The following is a 15,118-nucleotide window of genomic DNA, read 5'->3' on the forward strand; positions in this document are numbered from 1 at the left end:
AGGTCAGCTATTTCAACAAGGGCCTCATTTAGAGGCACAGCCCAGTCGGGGGTCTCCTGCTCTTTGCCCCCCCCTCCAAGGTCCTGCCCTGGAGGCTCCAGGAGAAGTCTGCGGTGGGGTTGGATCGTCAAGATGATGGGTGCAAACTGGTCAGCTGCCCCTTCTGCTCGAAGTAGAACTGGAACCGAGACTGGGCATACTCCTAAGGAAGGAAGCCCACCATACAAAGCAGTGATCAGGCTTGGAGGCAGGACCCAAGCTGTGCTCTTCCCACAGCCACCCTGGATGACGTGCCCAGGGCTCCTCCCCAGCCCCAACCCAACATGCCCACAGTACTGGTCACTTACCAAGTAGCCAAACTCTATGGTGGACATGGATGCCTGGAGGATGGACCACAGACCCCAGAAAAAGTGAGATGCCAGAGCATACCTAGGGAGTGGGGGGCAGGAAAAGGAGGTGCAATCAAGACTCCATTTAGCACTGCCTGGCTTCCTCCAGGCTGGTCTGTCTCCAAAGCGCCAACTGCTCTGCCATTTTCCCAATCCTTTCCCCCCACTGCAGTTCTTTGTGCGCGATCTCCCGTCTCTGGCCGGGCACCTCACCCACAGTTCTCCTTTTTCTCCCATGCCCTCCCTCCTGCTCCACCTTCCCCTCCCCCTCACCGATTGATCTCTCTCAGCAAATCTTCTTCCACTTTCTTCTGTTCCTCTTCAGAGAGGGTCACGCCTTTCTGGACCACTGCCAGGTAATGGCGAATAAAATGGAGCTGAGATCAATGGACAAAAGAGTCAGGAAGTGGGGAGACTGTGTGACTCTGTAGCCAGTGTTTCCTTTTCCAAACCAAAACTGGAATGCTTTTCTTTTTTTCTTTTTTGAGACAGGGTTTCTCTGTGTAGCCTTGGCTGTCCTGGACTCACTTTGTAGACCAGGCTGGCCTTGAGCTCACAGCAATCCACCTGCCTCTGCCTCCTAAGTGCTGGGATTAAAGGCTTTCCCTACCACGACCAGCCCCAGAATGCTTCTCCCCGCCCCCCCCATATACCTGCTGTTCCCTGCTGGGGTAGTCTGTGGGTGTTGCTTTATAGAAAGGCCATTCCTCATGGGTATAATCATAAACCCATTCACAAAAGTGATTCCCAATGTCAAAGCCCCTGTGGGGACAAAGCAAAGAGTCAGCTCCCTGGGCAGCTGGGATGCAGAGATGAAGGCCTGGCCTGGTTAGCCAGGACTCTGTCCTCCCACTCTTTTTTTTTTTTTTTTTTTTTGGTTTTTCGAGACAGGGTTTCTCTGTGTAGCCTTGGTCATCCTGGACTCACTTTGTAGACCAGGCTGGCCTCGAACTCACAGCGATCCGCCTGCCTCTGCCTCCCGAGTGCTGGGATTAAAGGTGTGCGCCACCACGCCCAGCTCTGTCCTCCCACTCTTACCTGTAGTTGTAACTACTGTACTCAAAGTCAACCAGCATGAGGCTGTCATTTGCTGGCTCTGAGAGCAATAAGATGTTCCCTGGGGGAATGAGGATTTTGGTCACTTTAGGGCACTCTGTCCCCTTCAGCTTGGGCTCAAACTCACATACTTTCTCCTACCTTCCTGGATGTCATTGTGGCAGAAGACCACTGGCGATGGGGTAGCATCCAGTAACTTCCTGTAGAGGTAGAGAGGCATAGGTTACAAGGCCTTGGGACTTAGCCACCTTCATCACTAGCTCCTGGCCCTAGTCCTCAGCCAATCCTGGGAGGAGGCAGATAAATGCCTGGTGCCCCGGCACTGTGCCGCCTGCCTTCACCTGAGGTTGCTCATCTCATCCTTCAGGCTGTACATCTCCAGCAGGTTCATCTGGGGGAGGCCAGTGGACGGCAGGTCCTGGATCTGCTTTAGGTACCTGTAGGGCCACGCCCCAAAAAGGATATATTCAGGCTGGAGAAATGGCTCAGAGGTCAAGAGCACTGCCTACTATTCCAAAGGTCCTGAGTTCAATTCCCATCAATCACATGGTGGCACACAACCATCTATAACAAGATCTGGTGCCCTCTTCTGGCGTACAGATATACATGCAGGCAAAACACTGTATACCTAATAACTAAATATTTTTTTAAAAGGATACATTCACTCTTATCTTTCCCCACCCCTTACAAATCTATCGACGCTCAGGCCACATTTTCCTATCACTGTGATCTGGGTGAGAGTCCATGATAGATACTGGGACACCTGTTCCTCAACTAGAAGTTCCGTTTAGGTTCCCAAAGTTGACTCACCGCTCCATTGTCCCAAACAACCAGTGGGGTTCCTTAGTGAAAGGCATCTCCATACCATGGAAGCGGGCCATCTTTGTTGCAATGGCTCCTGACAACACTGGGTCCTGGAGCTCTTGAGTTTTCAGTGGCCGGCTCTGTACCCAGTAACCTATCAGGGTGGTGAGGGGGCTGGGGCGGGAGGGGGGAAGGGATAGGGGGATGGGAGGAGATCAAGGCCTTAGGGAAATTTCCCTACCTGGGATTTGAAGGCAGACATTGGGGAAGGGATAAGGACTGGGTAAAAACAACAAAACTGGGCTCTTACTGGGAGGTATTGTTCCAGGCGGCCCTCTGGAAACACTCCATAAAGTTGGGGCCCTAGAGACCTCTCTGCAAGGATGGCGAACATCACACTCTCTAATACCAAGGAGTCTACGCCCTGAAGGAAGACGGACGGCAAAGGGGCCCAAGTCAGAAAGAGCCAGAGGTAAGTGGGCACTGGGTGCAAAATGATGTTTTCTTCATCCATCATCGCTAGGGCTTCTGGTCTTGCTGACTGGGAACTCTGGAGCATCAGCATATTCATCTACACAACCTAGGCAACACTTTCTGCACCACTTGCTCCAGAGGTCCAAACTCACTTCAAGATATGGCCCTCACCTGCAGGATGGCCCCATACAGTCGGAGCAACACTTCGCGGGGCTCCTCGCCCACACTGGGCAGGTGGTCTGGTAGCGAGCATCGGAACAGCAGGTTGCTGAGGCCTCCGCTGAAGAGCCAGACAAGTCAAGGTTCAGCACAGGTCGCCCCCGATTGGTGGGATCCATTCTACACGCACCTCCCGGTAAGACCTCGCCACGCCCCACGCCCCCCCATCCCTTCCCCACAGCAGCCCGCAGACCTGGCTCCGCCCCCACCCCGCCCCACCCCACTTAGCACAGACAGCGACAAAACAGGGAGTATCTGGAGAGACCCCCGGAGGCTGACTCCTGACCTCACGGGGCAAACGCTCAGCTCCTCGGGCAGCACTTGGCGCCAGGCCCCGCCCAGGTACTCCCGGCACCACTGATAGGCTCGGCGCTGCGCGTCACGAGACAGAGAGGAAATGCGCCGCCGATTTGGGATCGCCGCTGGGCACTTAGCATCCCGCAAGCTGTCCTTGGTCAGGCAGCCGCCGACAGCTCCTCCTCCGGCCGCACCTGTCCCATCCGCCGCCATGACGTGGCTCAACGCCTGCCGATGCTCAGCAACCTTCAGGTGGGCTAAGCTCCTTCCGGCTAAGATCGGTTCCGCTTCCGGCTGTCCGGAGTGTGGCTCCAGTCCTGAGACTGTTTTCAAATCAGAGGAGAGTCTCAGGGGTGTGGCGTTCAGGGTAGAGACCGTGGACCGCTTTCTGCGAGCGGCGCGCGCTCTGGTCACGCCCTACAGGCGGGTCTCTGTAAAGACAGGCTCCTGCGTGGCCTGTGCCGGTAACCAAGGAAGTGACGTAGGCCAATCCGGAGCGCCTTGGACGGTTGGATTTAAGCTCTGCAATGCTTACCTGGAGCCAGGCTCTAGACGGTGCTATATTGCTCCTCCACTATGACACTTGCAGTGTGAAACACCCGAGTAGGGCGTAGAGTGATCGAGCACTTGGTGAGTGAATGGAAGAATGAAATTTTATTTTAAAGTGTTTTATTTAATTTTAATTTATTTTCATTAGTCTGAAGGTATCAGATCTTGGAGTTACAGACAGTTGTGAGCTGCCATGTGGGTGCTGGGAATTGAACCCAGGTCCTCTGGAAGAGCAGGCAGTGCTCTTTTTTTTAAATTTAATTATTTATTATGTACAGTGTTCTATTGTATGCACACCTGCACGCCAGAAGAGGGCATTAGATCCCAATACAGATGGTTGTGAGCCACCGTGTGGTTGCTGGGAACTGAACTCAGGACCTCTGGAAGAGCAGACAGCACTCTTAATCTCCGAGCCATCTCTCCAGCCCCTTGTTTTTGTTTTTTCAAGACAGGGTTTTTCTGTGCAGTCCTAGCTGTTCTGGAATTCACTCTGTAGATCAGGCTGGACTCAAACTCAGAGATCCACCTGCTTCTGCCTCCTGAGTGCTGGGATTAAAGGCATATGCTGTCACCACCCAGTTCTAACTTTAAGTTAAAATTAACAACAACAACAAAAAGATAATGGTTTTTCTGCTACCCAGAAGCATTTGCCCTAACCTCTGAGCCATCTTCCCAGCCCCCAAGAGTAGAATTTTAAATTCCAACAATTCTCCTTTCCACAAGGCAGCATGTTTATGTAATGCGGGAAGGCCTTAATAAAATCAGTACGGCATGCCCAGCGCTGCATGGACCCCATGAGCGCTACAAATGTGCCACAAGAAACTTAATTATTATGAGGTGGGTTTTGTTTTTCTTTTTGAGATTGTGTGTGTGTGTGTGTGTGTGTGTGTGTCTGCCTGCCTGCCTGTCTCCTGTTAAATATCAGGGAAAAGGGGGGCCTTAGTGGTCAGTCAGCAGGGAAGCCAACACAATTCATAATTCCTTTGAAAGAATGAGGTTTGTTAGAATGAAAGAACCTCAAGGCCATAACTGAGCTTCTGGATGTGGGAAAGAGAATCACACAAATAATAAAATATAGAGAGCTCTAAACATGAGACCTTAAAGTTAAGAAAAGGCTTCCCTTTAAAGCCTAGGGAGGAACTTCATGAAGTGTGTTTTAAAAAGCCAGGAGTCACCAGGTGTGGTGGTGCACGCCTTGAGACAGCTGAGGTGTTTCTAGACCAATCTCCTAAATAAAAAAGAAATTTGATTTCAAACAAACAAACAAACAAACGAACAAAGGTGGAGAGATGGCTCTGTGGTTAAGAGCACTGCCTGCTTTTCCAAAGGACCCAGGTTCAATCCCCAGCACCCACATAGCAGCTCACAACTGTCTCTAACTCCAGTTCCATGGGATCTGACACCTTCACACTAATGCACATAAAATGAAATTAAATAAATTATAACAAAACAAAACCAAAAAAGAAAAAAGAAAAAGAAAAAAGGAAGTTTCATATCACCTTATCTAGTTTAACGTAGCTAATATACAGGTCAAAGAACCTGCTGCCAGGTACTGGTTAGGACCATAAATCATGGACTGTTGTCAGGTCAAGTCATAGCTCGAGGGAGAGGTTCAACTCTCTGTCCCACTGAGCGTTGCAGGGAGGTATCCCCTGATTCAGGCTGTGGGAGTTGGCCCAAAGATGTAAGCAAGTGCTGGGCGATGGAGGCACAGCTCTTTAATTCCAGCATTCCACTCAGGAGGCAGAGCTGGTGGATTCCTGTAAGTTTGTGGGCAGTCTGGCCTACAGAGTGAGTTCCAGGACAGCCAGAGCTACAAAGTGAAATTGTGTGTGTGTGTATGTGTGTGTGTGTGTTGGGGTAAGGGACTCGGCGGACAGAGTCAGGAATGGTAAGAGCCGTGTGGTGTGCAGGTGGGTGTTCTAACAACCACGTTACGTTGGACAATGAACTTTGTGGAGAGTGAACTTTATAAATTATAACATTGTGTTATGTTGCAATGTTAAGAAGCTGGACATGCCTGGAGATATTAGGCTATGATTTCATTTTTGGCTAACTTTAAAGCCCGGGGGAGGGTTACAGGCTCTGCTTTCTGGGTGCATTCTAGGTGAATGTGGCCTTGATTCTACTGTCTGCTTGGAGCAGACCATATCATTCCAATCTGTTTTTCATGTAACTGCTCCTATCAGTAAAGGAAGTTAGATCGGGAATGGCATGGCTTGTCCTTTAAATGTGGTTTATTAGAGCACAGCTTCTTAACCTGTGAGTCACGCAGGACCCAATGAGGTTGACCGAATGTGGGGGCTGGTGAACAGTAAAGGTTTCTGAACAAGTAATAACCAGAAATTAATCTTAGAAATCCAGACATAGGGGGCTGGAGAGATGATGGTTCAGTGGTTAAGAGTGCTGCCTGCTCTTCTAGAGGTCCTGAGTTCAATTCCCAGCAACCACATGGTGGCTCAAACCCATCTATAATGTGATCTGATGCCCTCTTCTGCAGATAAAGCACTCATATACAATAAATAAATAAATCTTTAAAAAAAAAAAAAGAAATTTAGACATAGATGGGTGTGGTGGCGCACGCCTTTAATCCCAGCACTCTGGAGGCAGAGGCAGGTGGATCGCTGTGAGTTGGAGGCCAGCCTGGTCTACAAAGCGAGTCTAGGACAGCCAAGGCTACACAGAGAGACACTGTCTTGAAAAGACCAAAAAAAGAAAGAAATCCAGACATAATGAATTCCAGATGTTTCTGACCACTAGACAACTTCACTGTACCCTCGGTTTTGAACACACAGCATGCATACTTTGCATTATACCTGCTGTCATGCCACTAAGTGGAAACAAATAGCCGAAAGAGCTTGGCTAGGATTTGAGGCTTTTGTATATTATTGAAACCGTTGGTGAGTGAGGTCGGTCTCCTGTCTCTGGCCAGGTTCCTGCCCGTTCTTCCTCCAAGAATGAAGCAGGAAGATAGCAAAGGGAAAACATGAGTAACGTTATTTGACGTATGGAAACAAAGAATTCCAAGGGTCTTTGTGGCAAGAGGTATGTCTGAAATGGTGCGAAACATATTTCTGCCACTTCGTGCTACATATTTAAAGCCATACTCTCAGCATGGAGAACTATAAAATAGGAGTATCAATTTTGAAAAAATGTTGAAGATGTTCTGCACCCCAGAGTATCAAATATTCAGCCAAAATTTAATGTTTTGTTTTAAGACACTGCTTCTCTGTGTTGCCATGGCTATACTGGAAGTCGCTCTACAAAGTAACCCTGCTGGCCTTGAACTCAGATATCTGCCTACCTTTACCTCCTGAGTGCTGGGATTAAAGGTGTGTGCCACCACTGTCTGGCCAAAATTTATTTATTCTTTTTCCTGGAGACAGGAAAAAGAGCCGCCACGCCTAGCTCAAAAGTTAATGTTTTATGTAAACATAAGCAGGTCTATCTCATTAGGAAGCAATTTTTTCCATTTTAATAAATTGTAAAGTAGCATATATTCCTAAGAATTGCTTTTAAGTATTTTATGAATTATCACTAGATGTTTTATTTGTGTACTTTATATTATCTATATACCTGGAGTTGAGTATAAATTTCTCAGGTAAACAAAGATGCTAATGGAAAAAGTTGATGAATCTCTGTGTTAGGAGTAGGCATTCTCAGGATGGGTCTGGTGGGGCACACCTTTAGTCCCAGCACACGGGAGGCAGAGGCAGGTGGATCAATGTGAGTTCGAGGCCAGCCTGGTCTACAAAGTGAGTCCAGGACAGCCAAGGCTACACAGAGAAACCCTGTCTAGAAAAAAAAAAGAAAGAAAGAAAGAAAAAGAAAGAGAAAAAAGGAGTAGGCATTCTCTCTTGCAATGTACTTATATTTGTCTTTAAGGAGAGAAAAACAAAAACAGGAGAATCTTCAAGAAATATGCAAAACAGAGACTCTTGGGTAAGCCTGCAAGAGAAGGCAAATAGTCTTGTAGCCTGTTCTTTTTTTTTTTTTTTTTTTTTTTTAAGCTTTATTTATTATTATGTATACAGTGCTCTGCCTACATGTACACCTGCAGGCCAGAAGAGGGCATCAGATCACATTATAGATTACAACATGTGGTTGCTGGAAATTGAACTTAGGACCTCTGGAAGAGCAGTCAGTGCTCCTAACCTCGGAGCCATCTCTCCAGCCCCCAGCCTGTTAGTTCTTGCTTTAGTTTCTCCACCAAGTAAATAGTTATAGGATAAGAAGTTTGAAGTCCACTGTACACAAGATTTATTGCAGCAAAATACAGCACACACAGCACAGCACACAAAGTCACACCCTACTGACTAACACGGGGTGTGTGTGTGGGGGGGGGGGTCTGTCTGTCTGTGGAGCAGCATTTGACCTTGGGAATGACCAGACAGTCTACAGCTCCTTTCTCAGGTCAAAATATGACCTATATGCCACTGTGGAAAACTGCAGGCACAAAATAAGGCTTAGAAGGCATGCCTTTGCAAAGCAAAACAAGACCACAGGATGGGGAGGTGAAGAAGGAGGAACTGAGGTGAACTGGTCAGGGAGACTTTGTGCTCAAGTTCTGCTTGCAGATCTATCTTTAGTCACTAGCTAGATGATACATAAACAGCAGTGGGGGAAAAGAAAAACTGTTCATTCCTGAAGTGAACCCAGAGGCCTGTGTCTCTGCTGTTACCCTCCTTTTCCAGCCCCTGTGTTGCCCACAGCTGTACTAGCTGGAACAGATTTGTATGTGTGGGACAGGGCTTAGATTGGACCTGGCCGGGTACACTTTGTGGGTGGGTCATTTTGAATGCCAACAGGAACCTCAGGTTGGGTGGGGAAGCTTTGAAGTCTCTGTTTAGGCTGGGTTGGGTTTAGTGAGGGTGAAGGTAGTTTGCCCATCTAACTTACCAGGAGGGACACAAGAACTTGGAAATAAGCTTTCTCAGTTCAAAGGATAATTGGAGCCAGGTGTAGTGGCACACACCTTTATTCCCAGCACTTGGGGGGCAGAGGCGGGTAGATCTCTGTGAGTTTGAGGCCAGCCTAGTTTTTATAGTGAATTCCAGGACAGCCAGGGCTGCATAATAAGACCTTGCCTCAAAAACAATACAAAACAAACCACAAAAAACCAAAACAATAACAAACCCCACAAAACAGTGGGAGTTGGGGGGCGGGGAGGAATGGGAGGATGTTGTGTTTTGAATAAGAATCGCCTCCATTGAATCTCTGTGAGTTCGGAGGCCACAAAGTGACCTCCTGTCTTGGTCTACAAAATGAGTCCAGGACAGCCAAGGCTACACAGAGAAACCATAGGCTCACAGATATGAATGCTTGGTTACCAAGGAGCGGGGCTATTAGGAGGTGTGGCCGTGTTGGATGGAGTAGATGTGGCTTTGTTGGAGGAAGTATGTCAGCAGGGATGGGCTTTGAAGTTTCAATTGTTCATGCCAGCCCTAGTATCTCCCTCTCTTCCTGCTGCCTGTGGATCCAGATGTGGAACTCTTAAGCTACTGTTCCAGCACCACGTCTGCCTGGGTGCTGTCATTCATCTTGCCATGATGACAGTGGACTAAACTGTAGATGAAGTCTCTTGTATACTGTATGGATGTAGCACCTGTCCATAATAAATCTGATGCCCTGTACCTTAGTCAGGAAATAGAAGGTGGAACATCTGGTAGACAGGATTCTGGGAGAGAGGCAGGTGCAGGAGATTGACCAGCAAGATGTGAAGAGGACAGACACATGGTACCTGAGCTCAGGTAACCAGCCACATGGCCGAATGTAGATTAGAATATAGTTGTGAGCTAGTCTGAGAAGAGCCTAGCTATATGGGCTAGGCATTTGTAAATATATTCGAGTTTCATGAGTTGTTATTCCGGGAGCTTGGGTCTGGAGGAAAAACCAACCAGAGTGCTAAACCTCTGAATGTAAGCAAGCCCCAGTTAAATGCTTTCCTTTATAAGAGATACCTTGGTCATGGTGTCTCTCCACAGACAGTGAGCACTAAGACAGAGAGAGGGTAATTGAAATTGAGCCTGATCTAATCCAGGGTATCTCTCGCCAGCTGTCTGCCTATTTAAAAGCTAACTGTTTGCTGTCTTGCCTCAGTCTGTAGATGTGAAGAGTCTGTACCTGCCGTGCTGGAGACTCAGTCTGCGCAAGATCAGCGTCGCCAAGAAGCAGCATGGGCTGAAGAAAGATGTGCTGCTCTAACTGGTGCCAGAAGCACAGCGACTAAACACTGAGTATTCCAGGTGGGAGGAGCATGGAGCTGTAGGGTTTCCTTTCCTCAGGGGTAGCAGTGGGGAGGACAGGGTCAGTATCCTTACCTCTGCCCCAGGACCTCCAGGTTAAAAGAGCCCTCACGTCACCAAGCTCGCCTCTGCAGTCCCTTTTGCCGAGAGGGAAGCCATCTCTTCTGTCCCTGTCACAGCTTTGAGCTCTCCTGTTTGGTTCCTGCCCTGTTTAAGTCCCATTTGAGGTGTCTGCCCTGCTTAAGAACGGGAGGCAGAGGGAGGGCAAGAACCTGGAGTCTGCACAAAGGGTGGGGGCAGGGCGGGGTGGGGAAGGTGATGGGGGAGGGGGGTGAGGGGAGAAGGTGACGGGGGTTGGGGGGGGAGGTGACCAACAGTAGAGAGCCAGAACAACAGCAACAAAAGTCAGCAGAGTTATCACTGGCTATGAAGCTTGCTACATGGAGATAATATTTCTCTCATACAGAAATTTTTTCAAGCAAGAATGTTAAAAGTAGCAATAAACTAGGTTTAAGGCCTGGGTATATATGCCCTTAGATACAACTCACTCCTGTCCTGCATAGTTCCTGGACCTCAGAAATAAAACTCTTAACTTGTTTTCAGTGAAGATATCCTAACTTCCTGCATCTCCATGGTGGAGAGTTTTACCTTAGTCAACTATAATCTTGGGGATACAGTGGTCACCATCCTGTGAGCTCATTTAAATTTCTTTTTTTTTAAATTAAATTTCTTAAGCCCTTGGAGTTTTTAAATTTCATAACTCACAAAAACTGTACATGTGGCTATTGTTAAGATAAATGAAGTGTTGCTCTTGTTTGAGAAGCCCACTCTGAGAAGTCCTGGCTGCTTTTGTTTTTGTTTGTTGATTTGTTTTCTGTTTTTGTCAACTTGACATAAGCTAAAGTCATCTGAGAAGGGGAGAAGCTCAACTGAGGAAATGCTTGCGTCACACTGGCGCATAGGCAAGCCTGTGGCTCCTTTTCTTGATTGATCAGTAATACAGAAGAACTCAGTCCACTGTGAGCCTAAGCCCTCCAGGCTGGTGATCCTGGGCTGTATAAACAAACTGAGGAGGAGCAAGGCAGGGAGCAGCTCTCCTCCATGGCTTCCGTGTCAGTTCCTGCCTCACGTTCCTGTTCTGACTCCCTTTGATGATGGATGTTGTTGGCGTACTTTTTAAAATCTATCTTAATTTTTTTTTTTTAAATCTATCTTTATTATGTTGGAGTTTCTGCTGCCTCTTCCTCCCTCCTCCACCCCAATCCCTTCCGACACCCCATCATCAGGTAGGAGAGAAGGAAGGTTAGTGGGGAGAGGAGGCGTGGCTCTCTTTAGCTGCTTCCGGCTGGTCAGGGCTGTTGGGTTCTTGGGGCAAGTCCAATCTTTGTTTCAGGACATCTCCAGCTTCTCGTCAGACTGCAACAGCAACCAGGAGCAGCAGGGGGGGAAAGAAGAAGCCGCCTTCGTTCTCAGAGCCCCCTCTTCTCTCTCTGGGCTCTGGCATTTATTCCCTCTCCAGAGGCCTCAGAATTAAAGTATCTACAGCTGGCAAAGAGCCCCTCTCAGAGCCTGCACGAGGCAAATACTCTGCTGTTGCGGACAGTCTGAATGCGCTCCATATCCCACACCTGGGATTAGAACAAAAACATGTTTACATAACATCACTGAGTTTTTAAAGACACCAAAAATTTCCACTACAGAGTATGATGTGGAAATGTAAGCCAAATAAACCCTATCGTCTGCGAGTTGCTTATTGGTCTTGATGTTTTTACCGCAGCAATAGAAACACTAAGACACTAATACATGCTCTTGAATGTGCCTATTTTCCTGAATAACTTTATGCTTAAATCTGTGTTTCAAATGTCATTCAATAAACTCTTAACTCTTCGTAATACTGACTTCTCCTGAAAATCCCTTTCTTCAGTGAGCCCAAGATCCAGTTTCACCAGAGTGAATACCTCTGAAAAAGAGTTCCTCAGGTTTCTGGGGGAGGCACCGGGAGCAGTGTGAACCTGGGTCTCTACCCTGGCTGCTGTTGTCTGTGAGAGCAGGTGTGGCAGTCCGTGTAGATTGGGTAATGCCTGAGGGAAATGCTTTGACGTTGCATAGCAAACACACACACACAAGTTCTTTCTCTACTGTGTGGAACTGGAGCAGCAAAATAAGTATAAGTGCCCTGCACATACAGGATGACAGGGCACAGGGAAGACTACAGGAAAAACAAAAATGTGGAACATGGGAGCTAAATAAAGCATTAACAGCTCTCAGCCCCATTATCAGTTTACTAAGGAAAGTGAGGTTGATGGCTTCTTATATCTCTTTGTCCTTTCTCCACCCCAGTGTGTCCCAATACCCCATCACCAGGTAAGAGAGAAGGAAGGTTAGTTATTTCCTGATGGTTAGGGTCGTTGGGCTCCTTGGGAAAAGGCCAATTTTTGTGTCAGGATACCTCCAACTTCTCAACCTGCATCAACAGCAACCAGGAGCAGCAGGGGAGCACCAGCCTTCTTTCCCAGAGCCACCCCTCCCATGTTTCCCCTGGCTCTGGCATTTATCCTCTCTCCAGCTGGCAAAGATGACGTCCCTCTCAGAGCCTGACAAGGCAAACAGTCTGCTGCTGCGGACAATCTGAATCAGCCCCATATCCCACACCTGGGATTAAACAATACATGTTTACATAACATAACTGAGTTTTTGAAGACACCAAAACTTCCACTACAAGATAGGGTAGGGCACATGTGTTTTTGATCTCAATATACCTCTAATGAAAGATAAAGAGGCAGAGAAAATTGCTGGAAGCTGAGAGGCCAGCTAGCCTGACATAAGCAGTGCCGAACAAGAGACCCCAAACAAGGTGCCAGGGTTGTCATCTGACTTGTACACATGCGCCCACGCACACGCACGCGCGCGCGCACACACACACACACACACACACACACGACCTGAGTGTGTGTGGAATAGGCCTGTGTGTGTGGAATAGGTGGCTGCAGTTGGAGGAGCTGGAATTTGAGGTCACCCTCAGCTACATAAATAGGTCATAACTTTTTTTTTTGAGACAGAGTTTCTCTTTTTTTTAAGGATATATTTATTTATTATGTATATAATGTTCTGCCTGTCTGTGTGCCTGCCCGTCAGAAGAGGGCATCAGATCTCATTACAGATGGTCGTGAGCCACTGTGTGGGTGCTGGGAATTGAACCCGGGTCCTCTGGAAGAGCATCCAATGCTCTTAAACCTCTGAGCTATTTCCCCAGCCCCCAGGGTTTCTCTCTTTAGCCTTGGCTGGCCTGGAACTCTGTAGAGCAGGGTGTGTAGAGAGGGCCATGATCTTTGCCAGCTGCAGATAGTTTAATTCTGAGGATTCTGGAGAGGGGATAAATGCCAGAGCCAGGGGAAACATGGGAGGGGTGGCTCTGGGAAAGAAGGCTGGTGCTCCCCTGCTGCTCCTGGTTGCTGTTGATGCAGGTTGAGAAGTTGGAGGTATCCTGACACAAAAATTGGCCTTTTCCCAAGGAGCCCAACGACCCTAACCATCAGGAACTAAAGGGAACTATGTCCCCTCTCCCCACCAACCTTCCTTCTCTCTTACCTGGTGATGGGGTGTTGGAATGGGTTGGAGTGGAGAAGAGAGAAAGAGATATAAAGCACCCCAATAAAATAAAATAGATCTTTAATACATGCACCTACAACACTTGGCATTTATGTTTCAGATCATGAGGGTTAGGCAGCAAGTGCCTTACCCTCCAGGCCTTCTTCCTTGTCACAGCTTACACTGAAAAAAAAAAGTTTCGAGCCGGGCGTGGTGGCACATGCCTTTAATCCCAGCACTCGGGAGGCAGAGGCAGGCGGATCGCTGTGAGTTCGAGGCCAGCCTGGTCTACAAAGTGAGTCCAGGATGGCCAAGGCTACACAGAGAAACCTGTCTCGAAAAACAAAAAAAAAAAAAAAAAAAAGAAAGAGAAAAAACAAGTTTCATTATTTTTATTTTAAATTATGTATACGTCTATGTGTCTTGGGGCCAGGGTATGTGTATGAGTGTAGGTACCAACAGAGGCCAGAGCCATCAGATCCCCCAGAGGTAGAGATACTAGCTGTTGTAAACTACCCAGTGTGGGTGCTGGGAACTAAACTTATACCCTACAAGAGCAACAGTGCTCTCAACTGCGGAGCCATCTCCTTATTCCCCACCCTATTTAAGACTTTCTCTCTTTCTTGTGGTATTTTTGAGACAGGGTTTCTCTGTGTAGCCTTGGCTGTCCTGGACTCACTTTGTAGACCAGGCTGGCCTTGAAATCACATTGATCCACCTGCCTCTGCCTCCCGAGTGCTGAGCTTAAAGGTGTGCCCCACTAGATTTATTTATCTTTAATATTTTAGATTTACTGTATGAATGTTTTGCCTGTATTTATGTGTGTACAACACATGCATGCCTGGTGCATGTAGAGGTCAGAATAGGACACTGGCTCCCTAGGAATGGGAATTATGGATGGTTGTGTGACACCATGTACTTAAAACCCAGGTGCACTTCCAGAGGTCCTCAGCAAGCCTCTTAACCACTGCACCATCTCTCCGGCCCCTTAGGATTTATTTTAATTATTTGTTAAACCCCCAAACAAGTTGCACTTGTTTCTTCTTTATGCTTCTCCTTGGCTGGCTATTATGTCCATGTTTTCTTTTTCTTTTATTTTTTTTTAAGATTTATTTTTTTATATAAGTGCTTTATCTGCAGAAGAGGACATCAGATCACATTATAGATGGTTGTGAGCCACCATGTGGTTGCTGGGAATTGAACTAAGGACCCTTGGAAGAGCTGGCGGTGCTTTTAACTTCTGAGCCATCTCTCCAGCCCTAGTTTAGGTTTTTAGCACACACACATACACACCCCAACATACACATGTGAAACAAAATCAACCAACCAAACAAAAACACCCTGTATTTTTAAACCAGGTATAGTGGGTGGTTCATGCTTGTAATCTCAGCACTTGGGGGGCAGTGGCAGGTTGAATTCTGTGAGTTCAAGGCCAACCTGGTCTACAAAAGACAGCCAGACTTACGTAGACAGACTTTTTCTTGTTTGTTTTTGTTT

General features: G+C 47.5%; 1 protein-coding gene across 1 annotated transcript; it reads right to left on the reverse strand.

The window, feature by feature from the left end:
• Nucleotides 1-66: 66 nt before the first annotated feature.
• Chkb (choline kinase beta) lies at nucleotides 67-3,583 on the reverse strand. Its single transcript, XM_051160210.1, has 11 exons — nucleotides 3,229-3,583; nucleotides 2,895-3,003; nucleotides 2,560-2,673; nucleotides 2,256-2,389; nucleotides 1,787-1,882; nucleotides 1,587-1,645; nucleotides 1,428-1,506; nucleotides 1,043-1,151; nucleotides 663-766; nucleotides 348-429; nucleotides 67-202 (listed from the first exon to the last, which is right to left on the reverse strand). Exons 1-11 carry the CDS (start codon nucleotides 3,450-3,452, stop codon nucleotides 128-130), a joined length of 1,185 nt encoding a protein of 394 aa, XP_051016167.1. The 5' UTR covers nucleotides 3,453-3,583; the 3' UTR covers nucleotides 67-127.
• Nucleotides 3,584-15,118: the final 11,535 nt, after the last annotated feature.

The sequence above is a fragment of the Acomys russatus genome, chromosome 17, assembly GCF_903995435.1.
Source record: "Acomys russatus chromosome 17, mAcoRus1.1, whole genome shotgun sequence".
Lineage (NCBI taxonomy): Eukaryota > Metazoa > Chordata > Mammalia > Rodentia > Muridae > Acomys > Acomys russatus.

Coding starts and splice junctions, on each gene's coding strand:
- Chkb (XM_051160210.1), bottom strand. CDS start 3,452: ATGGCGGCGGATGGGACAGGTGCGGCCGGAGGAGGAGCTGTCGGCGGC. Junction 2,674..2,894: donor TGTATGGGGCCATCCTGCAG/GTGAGGGCCATA, acceptor GTCTTCCTTCAG/GGCGTAGACTCCTTGGTATT. Junction 430..662: donor TTGCTGAGAGAGATCAATCG/GTGAGGGGGAGG, acceptor CCCACTCCCTAG/GTATGCTCTGGCATCTCACT.